The sequence below is a fragment of the Empidonax traillii genome, unplaced genomic scaffold, assembly GCF_003031625.1.
Source record: "Empidonax traillii isolate 1590-97213 ecotype Southwest subspecies unplaced genomic scaffold, ASM303162v1 scaffold60:size2069287, whole genome shotgun sequence".
Taxonomy (NCBI): domain Eukaryota; kingdom Metazoa; phylum Chordata; class Aves; order Passeriformes; family Tyrannidae; genus Empidonax; species Empidonax traillii.
This window is the reverse complement of record NW_020955253.1, coordinates 960128-974609: the sequence shown is the minus strand read 5'-3', so window position 1 is coordinate 974609 and position 14482 is coordinate 960128. Positions and strand designations below refer to the sequence as shown.

General features: G+C 36.9%; 1 protein-coding gene across 1 annotated transcript in view; it reads left to right on the top strand.

Annotated features, from left to right (window-relative positions):
- Window positions 1–14482, top strand: part of WWC2 (WW and C2 domain containing 2) — a 100006-nt gene that overhangs the window by 21934 nt on the left and 63590 nt on the right. Inside the window, exon 2 of the mRNA XM_027879892.1 lies at window positions 11908–12017. Within this exon, the coding sequence (XP_027735693.1) occupies window positions 11908–12017 (110 nt within the window). The remainder of the gene's footprint in view (window positions 1–11907; window positions 12018–14482) is intronic.

Below are 14482 nucleotides of genomic sequence, written 5' to 3'. Positions count from 1 at the left end.
TTACTTTTAAGATGTGGTGGTATAGAAGTACAGGGCTGTCAGAGCTAAATGAAGCATTAAAAAGTAATCACATAACAGCTTTAAAAAATTGTATGGTGGTATTTTCTGTTTTGTGTTATATTTCTTTCCTCGTAACTTTTAAGTAAGCTTTTTGGCATTTTGGCTTTTTTTAATTTTGAGTTTAATTTAAGTGTTAGCTTAAGCAATTGAATTTGAAAATGTGCAGAATAACCTCATTCTGATGTTCTCATCTTCTTTCTCCTTGTCTTTCACCTTGAAAGACAGGACTGGTAAAATATTGCTTTTAGCTACTCATGAGAGTATTTTGTATATTGTTTTGATGTTAGTATGCTTATTTGAAGAAGATAATTTACTCTATGCTATTAGCAACCACAACCAGGGACTAGGTGTGAATATGTACTATGTTCTCTGAAGTAATTCTTTAACCTGAATTAGAATAATCTTTTTAAATCAGCAATACAAACTGCTAATAAACCTGAAGGAAGTGCATTTTCATGTTTGGTAAAGGTAGGCAGCTTTATTCCAGCATTAGCTCATCTGGAAATTCCAGGTTCCCTTTTACAGTATCTCAGAGAATTCCTCAGCAATCTTTGCAAATTACTGCCTTGGAAGTATTTGCTCTGAACAACTTTGTGCCAAACATACTTGGTAAAGAGGGGTGTGTGACAAGCAATTGTATACTGGGGTAGAGGAAAGGCTTATAAGGGTTCAGGGAAAGGGAAACAAAAAGGATAGCTGACCTGAAAGGCATTTGCTCAGTCTAACATGAGAGGCAGAAGCTGATTCTTCTTTTTTTTTTTTTTTTTCCTTTTTTTTCCTTCCAGTAGAAGACCAAGCTTCAGTAAACTGAGTATATGCTGTATTCCTCCTAGGGACTACTAGAAAATTTGCTGCCTTCATTATAAGTTTTGAGGTGTTTTTTTTTCAGGCAGTTTCTAGGAGTGGGTGTGTGGGAAGGAAGTCACGGCAAACTTAGATGTTTCCTGTTGGATAATTGTTGCATATTTCCCATTCCTCAAATGTTACAGCCACTGGGAATAAATTTGATCTAAAACTTGAAGGCAATTAATATTGTGAATAAAGAAATGTAAAAACAGTAGAGATGGTGAAGAAACTCTACATTGATTTTGTTTAATATAATAACTATTTTCTGAGTGTCTTGGAATATACAAAGAAAAACACTTTAATAAAAGCATTGCAAACTAGAGTTTTTCATATTAAATTAGTGGGAGGGGATTAAATGTAGGCCAGAACATATATCTTAAATCTTCTTATGATCATATTTTATGTTACTGTAATTTTACAGTACCCTGACACTTGATCATCTTGCACTTTTAATTTCAACATTAGATTTGTATGAAGCCCTTACTCATTTTTTCAGTTTTGTGCAATTTTACTAGTCTATAATATAATAACTCAGTCTGTGACTTCCATCACTCTGCTCTCAAGAATGTAAAGATTTTTCTGTAGTCTGTTTTCTATGAAAACATAGCTGAAATTATGTAAAGGACCTTTCTGAACCATTTGTATCAAGGGTTAGCAGACATTTTTCTGGTCTCCTATTAATATTAAAATACAAATATATTCTTTTTCTCTTCAATATTGTGCTGCTTGCAGTTTTATATAATCAGTGTTGCATTTCTTTTTCCACTTAAAAAAATGTCAATACATTTTTAAGGGTTTCTCCTGTAGCATCTGGATACGGGGTTTACCATTGGCCAGAGATGGGCCAAGTGGTTGTGTACCATTTGAGCTCTGATCTAGCTCAGTCTTTTCGCAATAGGAGCTGCACTGTACTGCAAAATACATACACATAATGATTTAATGAAATACGCATTAAAAATTGTTCCAAAACAAATGGTTGGATGAGAAGCTGGAGTAGAGACATGAAGAATTTAGTACTGCGAATAACAGTGGGGTGTTGTCTCCTGTTGGGTTCAGTTTGTAGGTCTGTAACCAAATTGCAGTGACCTTGGACTTCGCTCGGGTTTGCTCTTCCCTTCTTCTGGAATGATTGGTATACTTGACTGAAGTGCTTCACAGTGATGAAGTTGAATGTTCGTGAGGTTATCTGAGATGTTCAGATGGATAGTACTTTTCGAAAGTGCTTCTCACAGACTTTAAGTTTCCTGCTACTGAAATTGGTAACACTCCTGCTGACTTCAGTGGGAGCAGAGTTAGGCAAGGAGAGTCTTTAAATATCCTGTCTATAAATCCAAAGGTGCCTTGCAATGCAAGTTAGTGTTTGTTTGCAGGAGAAGTGGAGTTCACAGTACAAAATTTTCAAAATAATTTTCTGTAGCTGATGAGGTGAGTAGTGGGGTGATTTGAACTAGTGCGTGTATGAAATTACAGAGAGGAGGAAGGGGAAAGATTAGAGGTAGGGAAGATCTTTTGATGCTGACATTGTGTGATTGTTTTCTGGTTCTGTCTGTGTTCTTTCTTTGAAATACGTTTGTCTTTCCCATATTTAGCTATCACACTACAAAAATGTCCTATATTTAACCCTTTAGTAGTAAACTATCTGTCATGAAGCCTACTTTTGGTACTTTGTGACTGACAGCCAAGCTGACAAGTCATTCAGATTAACAGAATAAATGTTTTAATCCTTCCCTGTGAGTGTATCTGTTTTGATTTATTCTAATAAAGTATTCCAATCTATAGACATTTTCCCCCCATTGTTTGTTGTGTTATACTTCATTAAATAGTAAGCTTTTGGAGACAGATGTTGCTCCTGTTTGCATATGGAAATCCCTGCAGTGTGTGCCATTGTTTGAGTTTCAAAGACCAAATGATTGACTCCATTTGTTGGGGTTTTATGGTGGGTTTTTTTAGGGTTTGGATGGGTTTTTTTGTTCTTTGGCTTTCGTTTTCCTTTTTTTTTACCTTGTATATTTCCAAGGGGTCCGTCTGCATGCTGTAGAAGTTGAATAATAAATGTATGAAATGAGAAGCAGAGTGATACAAGACAGGTAAAGGAAACATTTCCAAGTCAAGTTTTTTGGCAGAAATTGTAGGCTTGGAAACATTTAAAATTACTGGAAAAGGGAACACTTAAAATTACTGGAAAAATAACGTGGTGTATATGGACTTAAGACTAATAGCTAAGTTTCATAACAATCTTCCCAATCGATGACAACCCAGTGTCCTTCTATCAGCAGTGTACAGTCATGTGTATGTAAGTAACCTATAGCAACGCTGCACATAATAGCCTTTTCATAATGTCACTGCGTTTGAGCTTTCCGGGGACAGGCTCAAAGGTCATATCACTGGTTTACGGCTGTGGAATTATCCCTGTGCTAGGGTATGGCTATCAGACATTCCTCACATTCCAGGTGTCTAATATTATAGTGCTTACATGCCAGTGCAGGACCAACTGCTGAGGCAAAGAAAAACGCGGGAGAAAACATTCACGGCGTTACCGATTTCCACTTCTTTGTGGCCTCCTTTTCCCCAACCTTTCAAAATGTCATCTTTGCATTGTACTGGGCAATGTTAAAGAGATAAATTAGTTACAAATAGTGATTTGGTTGGGGGATTTTCCTACAAAAACATATCGATAGTATGCTGAGTTGGAAAATAATGCTTCTCCTTTTCACTCACAGACTTGGTTTCTTTCAGTACCTTCAATTATGAAATGATGTAGCAAAATGTATAGCTGTGTTCAGCGTGGGGGTTTTGTTTTCACTGATGGTGATTGTTAAGCGGAAAGCCAAAACAGTTTATCATAATCAAAAGGCAAAGGAAACAAAAAAACATGCCAGCAGGCGGTTTGACCTGGTCCTGCAACCAGTGGGTGTGGGTCCCTTCCTTCCCAAAAGCATTCTTCCTCTTCTGAGTCTCAGTTATTCAGTTCATGTGCCTTTTCAGAAGCACCTGTGAAGGGACAGAGTGAGCTGACATTGAGCTAATGGGAGGAGGCAGCTATGCTCTGCTTCCTTGCTCTTAAAACGTGTTTTTGTGGCAGTCATTAACACACACACAGCATCTTATGGCGAGCTGGAGGGCAGCGCAATCCCTCTGCACTCATCTCCCCCTGTCTATTGCCTCCTGGACTCAAAGCTAAAGTTGTGTACTCTCTGCTTTCTTCCTTTTGAGTGAGAAGGATATCAGCTGCCCATTTTGTGGAGGGTTTTTTTCCTATAGAGGAAATGGGCAAGATCTTTGGAGGACCTGAAGATTTCCATCCTTATCTTCTCTGTATTGCATAAAGCTTATAGAGTTGGGGGATATACTCAAATAACGTCCCACCATTCTGTTACTTAAGTTAGCAAACTTACGTATGTCTCTTAGTTTAATCCTCCATCTACATTATTTGTGCATTTTTCTTTACCAAGGAAACCTAGTAAAACCAATGAATATATTTTTTTAAGTCTTGGTATCTTTCATAAGCATTCAAGAGCTTAAAAGAATCACAGGATAGAGATTGCAAACTATTAAAAATGTATACCTGTATGTTTTTTTAGAAGTAGTATCAGTGCCCACATATTTCAAGTTTACATTGTTTTAAATAGATTTGACTGTTTTACCCATCTTTGTATTACCAGGAGCAAAATTATCTGAAATCTGGAAAACAAGCGAAGACTCATTAAACGTATCCAGGAAACACTTGTTAATGGATTTAATAAATCTTTGTCTCCTAGAAGTGTATAACTCCACTGTGACTTCAGTCTCTGCAATTAGTTTTGGAGTATCCACTTGTGGTACAAAAAGGTGAAGGTGCAGTACTGTCGACCGCCGTGTGCCCATGCTAGGCAGGAGCGTGGCTGGGAACATTTGACTGTAAATCTGCACTGTGGGTGTGCACGTGTGCGTGATACAAAACAAACACATTAGCGGTGCACATGCTACTGGCTACAGGCATACATTTAATGCTGTTAAGAAGCATGATTTAATATTATTGAGAATTTTTCACAACTGAAGAAAGTTTAGTTTGAGCTATTAGTAATTCTGTATTGGCACGGAAAAGCAATTCTGTATTGGCATCATGTTTACTGCCTTTTAAGCATAGGCATTTGTTAACATTTGGTTGTACACATCTTGTGAACAAGGTAAACATGCACGACCTTACCATATGTATTTATTTTAAACCACTATTCTCACACAGGCACTCTGACCCTGCTGCTTCTTGTTTGATCTGTTCTAACGTGGTACTGATGTCCACTTAGTTACTCTTTCAAAATAATACCTGTAATAAAGTGGCAGTATATCTTAATAATACCATTATTAAAGGAGAATGTACCTGAGCAATTCAAAGTTTGTACATAATGTCTTGGCCTGATATCTGAATGGGAGGCATTAATGTGTTGAGAACGTGGTGTTTAGAAGAAGAAATCCTGTCGAGAGACTCATGAGTGCTTTTCTGAGAGAGAGGTTTTGTGTGGGATTTGCTAGTTTATAGAATTGAATTAACAAAGAATGCGGCAAAAGGGTGTTTTGGGGGCAAATTCTGCCCTTTCCTGACGGTAAACAGCGCAGTTACCACTAAAGTTAGGAAAGTGATAGCAATATAACTAATACAAAGGAAATGCATTTTACTACAGCTTCAGCCACTGTAATTTGTTGAAGAGAAAACTGCATTCCCTATGCAGTGTATTTTTCATGCTGTTAATGACCTCAGCCATAGGGATCGGCAGTGCCTTTCATTAACTCTGATCTGCAACGTGGAGCAACAGCTGGGACTCTTTCACTGTTTTGTATGCACTCTGATATCTGCTATAGTATCCATCCCACTTAAATTTAGTTACTCTTGCATAGTCTAAGGAGTGTTGCATTCAGAATCCTGTGATTCCTAGGAAAAGAGGAAAAACTTCATGTGCTGAATCTGCCTCTCTAGGGAACCTAAAGCAGTTAATTCAGGTTAGATGACTGACTTTTGAAGTTAATGAGATTAATTGCACCCCTGAGTTTTATACAAGAAATTCATATTGGGTGCTTGAAGTGAGTAAAATCCATGTTTGTAAGGATATTTGGGGTTCTCTTAGAATACCTGGTTATACACCCTTCAAAGTCCTAATGCCTATAGCATTGAAAAGTTGGGTAAGAATTGAATTGAATTGATTTTGAGTTCCAACTTCAGCACTAAATTCAGGAGGTCTGAGGAAGAATTTAGAAAATTTTTCTTCTTCTGTTTGTACATTCCTTTCCTTGATGAGTTGATTTAAATTTTTACCTTTGCTTGTCTCAAGCTATGGATCAAAATAAGAGTAAAATACTTTCATCTTTTTTCAAAATAAGAAATTAATTGATCCTGATCATATGTTCCTATTCTATGTCACTGTGCTAACTGAAAGCACTCAGAGTAAACTTTTTGTATGGCTGTTGTGTTATAGGTAAATCATCTGTACACCCTTCTGTAAGGTGCACGTAGTTAATGAGCCAGGTTCCAGGTAAGTGTGCGTGTAGTTCCTCCATCATTGGTTTCTTCTTTTATATATTGTGCTCATTCCTGTACATCTGAATCGTAACTTCTGTTTTGTCTTCTCAGTGCCTAGATTGTGTAGAAGAGATACAGTTTTCAGAGCAGTTTCTGTCTAGAAAAGGTTCTAGTGAGTGCATTGTAAGAGAAAATAAATGATGTATTATACATCATTATATATGAAAATGATTACGTGTGACACTTAATCCATACAACATTTCATGTAAGCGTCACATGAGATCTTGTTACATGAAAAAGTACAGGAGTTCATTTTGGGTATTTGGAGAAAGTGTTGAAATGCTTGTTGAAGTTGCTATAGGAGTTGAGCATTGAGCCTAGTTATAATTGAATTCCAAACTTCAAGTGTTGACTGTAGGTGAAGCACCACACAGCAAAGGAGGTATTCTTGAGAGTAATTTTGAAAGAGATTAAGATGAACGTGTTTGTATTTCTCAGGTATTTGTGTACCTCTTACCAACCTGTATTTTCTTCCTTTCTAATTGAGGAAAAGTCATCTCAGGTTTGGATGTGGTGGGGGTTTTTTGATGTCTGTGTCTCTTTCTCCCTCCTCCCCACCCCACCATTTTCTGAGATCTACCTACTTTAACCTTCTCTCTTCCCCACACCCTCCACCACATGTATTATAAATCACAGTAAATCACTGATGCAATGGATGCAAGTTGTTCTATATAAGCAAATCATATCAGGAGCTGAACTCACACATTAATTCAGAATATGGATAAAATCAGGTCTTGGTCGTAGGCTAAGGAGATCAGTGATGTTGGTATCAACTGAGTTTAGAAGAGGATGAAGACTAAAGTCTGGAGTTTCCTATTGATAAAGTAGAGTCCTAATCATAATATGGTTAACTTATGGCTCAGTGTTACAATTGGTTTAATCCTCAACGGATTTTGGACAAAAAAGGTGGTCAGAGAAGGAATGCAACAGAATGCAGCATTTCTCTCCCATAGAACAATGTGTTCAAAATAGTTTTTGTATATGTACAAATACATATGCATACACATTTTTAAGAACATGCACCGTCATACTTTCAGATCACAGAAATGGGAAATATCATGGGCTGTCTATATCTTCACACAAAGAGTAAGTTTTACTTACTCTTTACTTTATGTAGTAAATTTCTTATTTTTTCTGGACCTTGACCTTAGAAATAGGCCTATCTTCTATGTATTTTTGGAATCTAGGGACCACAAAACGTGGTCTACATCAAACAAGAAAGTTGTCCGAACAGAACAGCATTTCTGCACTGACAACTCATCAGTCTATAGTTAAAGTTCCATTTTACAGTATCATCAGCCTCATTTTTTTAGGGTATGGGGCTGACAATGCCATGGTAGCGGCGTCGATCCCCATATGAGCCATTCACTCAAGGGTTGGAGTTGATGATCCGTGTGTCCCTTCCAACTCAGAATATTTTGTGGTTCATTGTTAACATTAGATGCATATACAGACTTATCTTAAAGTTATGGCTGTAGGTGCAGTAATAACTGTTGACAGTAACACATATATCATCACAGAAACTACATTTTAAGAGCGTAGCTAACTCTGTATTTTGAAAACTTTATTGAAAAAAGTGGATTTGATATGATAATATAGCTTTTCAGTTTATAAACTGCGTTTGTCTCCTAGGTTTCCCAGGGCACCTGTCAAGTGATTGGCAATAACATAATTATACATTGTTTATATAATGGAATTACAGAATGCTTCCTGGTTTTCCTAAAAATGGCCCCTTCTCACTACACACACCTGCTTCTTGTTTGCTAAGGGTAAAAAGAAAAGTGGCCCTGGGTGAGCATACTTGAGCTTAATGATAAGCATTAAAAAACCCTAAGCCTTTTGTTAACTAATTGAACTTCACTGGATAGTAAATGTGGACTTTTAAGTCATATTTTTTAGAGTATTTTAATTTTTTTAAGAACATGTAAATTGATGGCTACAAATGGAAACAGTATTATGAACTACCTCAGAATATCAGTGCCCTAGAGATGCGGCACTTAATCCTCTATTGTGGTGCAATAAACCTCATTTTTCTTGGGTCACAGTTAATGAATATAATGGTAGTCCGTCTATCATAGGTTATTATGTCACAGATAATGATCTTCACACAGACAAGATTCCTTCAGTCCTTGTTCCTAGATATTATTTCCTTTCCAATTACATCTTGTAACTGTCTTTTGTCTTGCAAATTTTCTCTTGCTTCATGTCATGTTAATCTCATCCGTTTGCCATAAGTATTTTGAAAGTAAATACCGTTTATGTTGAGACAATTCTAAGGGCCTTAAGCAATCAGCTATCACCTTGTATTGATTGTTGTTCAAATGTAGAAGTACACACTGGACTCAAAACTCTTGTGCTATTAAAAGACTAGAACGAAAAAGAGAGTTGTGGGAATGTTACACTTTTAAGTAGTTGTGATCTTACTATGTGCAAACTTTCTCACGTTTTAAGAATCTACTTAAATCTACTTGGGAGCACTTTCTCTGGCACAGTTCAGATCTTAAGGATGTGATGTGCAGGCATGATCCAGCAGAGCAATAGAACAATTTATCCAATACTGCCTGTGTTTTTGGACCTCTGTCTCCCTTTTCTTCTCATTTTGTTTAAGATCCAGAGTGGGTCACTCAAGTACTTTTCCACCGTTTTTTAGAGTCACTTTAATGTGTGAAGTGTCTGGGATGAGAGAATGGCTGCTATTTATTCCCACGGTATCTGATTTCGGAGAAGTGATAACACCTGGACAGAGCATTTGCATGATCAGAGTCGACTGCAGTCTAACATACAGAATGTACTATTATAGGAGGAAGTCAGTATTTGATTAAAAGTAAAATTGGTATGGAGAACAGAAGAAAAACCAGGATAGTACTGGGTTTATATGCTTCCTGTAGAGATGATCTTTTAAAAATCTTATCTTGTGAGTTGTTAGCTGTGATGTGTATCTTTAGTGAAAGTATTAAATGCTTATGCAGAGTTCTATATTAATTAGAGACCATCTGACCATGTTTATATGAGTTTGTTATGATTCCTATGTTGCTGTATGGTATTTAAAATATTTTTTCTACTTGAACTACGTGAATTAAGTTTTGAGTTAATATTATAATGTTAAGGCTAAGGATGGCATTGGACTTTTATTCGGTTTAAGATGTTTCATGAAAACCTACATTTGTATTCAAATTTGAGACAGGACTTTCTTCACAGCAAGATGTGCCCTTCTGGTTGGCACATCTTGTTCACATGACTAACCAGACTCACCAAAGGACTGTTGCTTTTACATGATTGATGTTTCCTCTGAGCAGCAGTGGCCTGGGAACTCTCTGACTTGGGTGGATACCCTGCGTTCAGTCTGCTGCATGCTGCCTGTCTGAAGCTGTGATTCTGTTTACCCTGGCTTTAAAAGGCTTTTCCTACTTTCCTAAGAGCCATCTATTTCTTTCTAGCTGTTACTGTTTGCAACAAAACAGTAATCTTTGAAGTGATGCTGGTAATTATGAGTAGACAGCATTTGGGCGGGTGTGTTTGATGTGGCAGTGCCAGGCAGCTTCTGCTGCCCTGAGAGGAGGAGGAGGAGGGGTCAGGAGCAGGGTGGCAGGTCAGAGCTGGGCTTTCTGGAGAGCTCCTTGGGGCAGCCTTACTCAGAGCTGCACCAGTGCCTGAATTTAAAAGTGTATTTTTAATGTGAGTAGTGTGGGGTTAGAATAGATCAGCTTGGCTTACTACAGACTTTCTCTTTCCCTGGAAATTGCTAGGGAGTTGACAGCTTGCTTGTGCTGCTTATAATCCATATTTTTATGTCCAGATGTAATTCCACATTGGTAATCTCACCTGTATTTTGTAATAGTTTTCAGTGTGTTTAGTGGTTTTGCACAGCAGTTTGTAAGTGGCAATAAATAGGCCAATTGGTCTTATACCTACAAATTTTTTCAGAACCTCAAATTAAGCATTAGTAACCTTCATAGGATTGTGTTGTAAACTCTGGAGAAATATCAGGAAGTGGATTCATGCTTGCAATTTAAAAAACATAAATTGGGAAAAAAATCACTGTACAAAATGTTTTGAATCTTAAGAGCTTGGTTCTTTGTGATTTCTTCAACCTTATTTTGGAGGAATACTGTGTCCTACTGAAAGAACTGGTAGATCACATACCATGATGATGATGATAATAAAGGTAATAATGGGGCAATGATTTCTAAATCAAACTTGTGCTCAAATTTCTGTTTGTTTCAGCTGTATGAAGAATTCAATAGTTTTGTAAGGTACTTTCTGTCTGGTGTTTTCTACACAAAATCCAATTCAGTTTGCAGAAGGTAAAATGTAATATTCTTTTCTCTTTGTTTTCTCACAAAAAGTGTCAATAAATCAGTTTCTTTTGTTCAGGAAGTAATTAAAGAAAAAACCCAGAAACACAGAAAAGCATGTGTGATTTAAACTGTAAACTTTTTATTTATATAGAATTTTAATGGTGAGATGAAAAAACTGTCTTAAGTGATAGAACTTAATCAGCAGGGAGCAAAGGAGTGCTGCAAACACACAGTTTGTGGAGTTCCACAAACTGCTCTTGATAATCTTACTCTGAGGATTCTTTTTTTTTAAACTCTGGATATCTACTAATCTTATTGTCACTATGGTGACAATAAAACCTTAAATCTCTTGTTCTTCCTGTTAAATAAATCAGTATACCAGAGATGGCATTTATCTGTGGATTTATCAACAGGAAACTCAATACTAATTTCTTTCTTAAAAAAGGACAAAAAGATGATCATGTAAAGCTTTGCTCAGCCTCCACTGGAAAAGAGCCCATGTATTATTTTTATCATTCTATTTAATGTAAGAAAGAGGTGCTCCATTATTAAAATGAAAAACTTTAATAGTCTGTCTTCCTACAAAAGCACCATGTGAACATCTAAGGCCAATTAAATGTTACTCATGTCTACTCTGTGCACACTGCTGTTTGTTTTATTCAAGTGCATGGGTTGATGAGTGCTGCTAACTGCATCTTAGGTGGTTGTATTCACTTTTCTGGCTTTCTTGTCTGTGATCGTTAGAGAAAATGATCTTGAAATCTTGTGCTCTCTTTGCCGACTCAAGGTTGAAAGGTCCAGTTCTCCTGGTGACAAATAGGAATGTAGATAATAATTTTTTTATTTTTTTTTTTTATGAGCTATTGGTTGTTGTTTAATTTTAAACTGTCAAATATGAAAGATGTTGCATTGAATTTTTCACTTGAGTTCCTGGACTGAAAAACGTTCACAGTGATATGTTGTTGGAGGTAATAAATTCAGAAGGATGGAATAGGGGAAAAAAACAATCAAGAGCCAAAACTTTAGGGGGAGAAAACAACTTGCTTTCCTTTCTCCCTGCCATCTTTCTTTAGTTTCTGTCATAATAGGAATTAATGTGAATAACAAACATATGTGTGGAAGCTGTGCCATTAAATTGTTTCTTTGTTTTAGGTTAACGAAGCCCTTGTCGTTTGCGGACTGTGTTGGGGATGAATTGCCGTGGGGATGGGAAGCTGCGTACGATCCTCAGATTGGTGTGTACTATATCGATCACATAAACCGTAAGTGTTTTTCAGTTTGCCATATTGATTATAAAAGAAGGTTCATCTTGGTTAGACTCAGAATTCTTGATTAGCATCAAAATGCTGTGGAAAATTTGCCCTTTGGTATAACATTATTGGCTTTAAAAGGCTTACAAGAAAATCTGCTGGTACAAAATGGCTACATCTGTTTCTACGTATCTTTTTAATTGCATGGTAATTATGTCTAAACCATACAAAACTAGCAAAATTGGAATACAATGCTATTTGGAGTTACTGTAATGAATATAATTCTGAAAGCATTTCTATTTTGTCTGGGTGCATTACTCCATATTAATTGATATCTTTTCCTATTTTCTCAGAAATAGTCTAACAGCACAGTAGCAGAGATTCTATTTGGGAGTAACACCTGAATCTAGGTACCTGCACTCACAGTGCTATATGTTTACTTTAAAGATAGCAAGGTGTCTACAGCCATTTCAGATGCTTTAAGTTAGCAGAGCCAACTGCACAGTAGGTATGTCATGGACAGTAAGAGACCAGTGGCTTTCTGGAACAAAAGCTGGAGACAAGGCTTGCTACACGTGGCATCTCAAATGTATGGGCAAGTGAATCAGCCCTGCAGTGTCTAAGCTGCTTTTATAGTCAACAGCTCTATAGTCAGTACAGTCAGTGTAATGTAAAGTGTGCTGGAGCTGACTGGGTGCCTGCTTTGGAGATGACATGATTTAATTTCCTTTGGTTAGGTTGGACTACTGCTCTGATAACTAGAATGTGATATTAGATATCAGCTGTGCTTACTGAGCACCTAAAGGTAGACAGCTAATTCCCACCCAGTAACCTCATTTGTGCTCTTATAGCCTTGCTTTATTGGAATACCAACGAGAGTCCTTTGATCTTGCATATGCTACTAGATATTCAGGAACTTTTAAAAATAGGGATGTTCTTGATTGAATTCAAAAGGTGAAGAAAGTAAAAGATTTACTTCTGAATCTAAAAGCTAGATTAAAGTTGTCTCTAACTTCTGCTTTGGCCAAAACTATAGAACGTAAAACTGTAAGATTTTGAGAGGCAATTCGCATTTCTGGGTGTTTTGAAAGTGCTTTCAGATCACTGCTCTGATAATTGCACTTTTTTAATTTCATGTGTGCTCAAAATATTTAATCAGTTCTAAAAAATCTCTTGTAGCTTTGTTGTTTGGGAGTTTTTTTAAGAAAGATTTTAAATACTTTCTGTATTATTATGAGTTACTCATGGGTTGAAATTCTGCTTCACACACATGTAAGGTGTTGAGACTTGGACAACACTGTCTCAGAATTCTCTTGAAGATTGTAAGTGTACTGCAAACACTAATGTTTTCATTTAATAGAGGAGAGTTGTGTATATCTATCTGTACACGCATTTTCTTTGGCTGGGACAAATGTGATCAGCTGGGTTTTGCCACGTCATGTTAATGTGCAAGATGGATATCAAAGCACTGTGCTTTGGATGTTGGTATACTTACAGTAGTTTCCATCCCTTGCTCAGTAGTGTATTTGATTCCTCTTATATTAATGTATATATTTCTTTGTAGCAATTTTAGTGAAACTTACGAAGTAGTGTATTTTAGTTTTGTACACTGTATTTTGCACAGTGTTTTGGTGAGAGTACTTTTTTGTTGTTGGGAGGTAAATTGCCTAATAATCTTAAAAGTAGGTCATTTGTCTGATGTGCCAAATGTGGAGATTATAGCTTCTACTTCATCTGACTAGGGGTGCATGTGTTTTTCTGATGTCATTGAAATCTCTAGTGTGGAGGTTACTTGGAATTAGGGGGGCAAAGCCTTTCTAGAAAACAGTTTTTGTGCCTGCTTCCTGCTTTATTAGCTTTGTAATAATTCAGATGGATTGGATATGCTTTTTGGATTTGAACTGTTAAAATTCCCTGTTGGGACAATGGCTATATTAGAAGAAGGGAGACTAGTCTTTCAGAGGTAGTTTTGTTAGTTGTCTCTGTTACTGGACAAAGAAGCCCTATGAAGGAGAAAACCTGTAGCTGCTGCTAGGAGGAGGAACAAATGGATAGATACCTGAAAAACAGGTTGGTAGAGTAGAATTTCAGGACTCATAATAGGCATCTTGAGGGGATGGCACCTTGGTAAGAAATCTGCTCCCATGTGTTATGTAGGGAGAGGTAAGTAATGACATTTCATGTTCACTGCCTTCTGGCTGAATTTATTTCAGCAAAATGTTTGAGGGAAGGCACATTGATTCTTTCCTCTTGTATCCCATAATTAATTATTCTGAGTAGTTTCTCTATTATCTGTCCTTTTTCTCATTTCTTTTTCTAGTGTTGTTCCTACTGTATGCTTCTGTAAAAAGCTACATTTGATCCAACTGTGAAGTTGCAGGTTATTCATGGGACTTGCACCTGTTTGACTACTACAGCTCTGATATTGTTAAATCTCTCAAACCAACCCAGTGAGCTATGAGGATCAGGCTAGAACT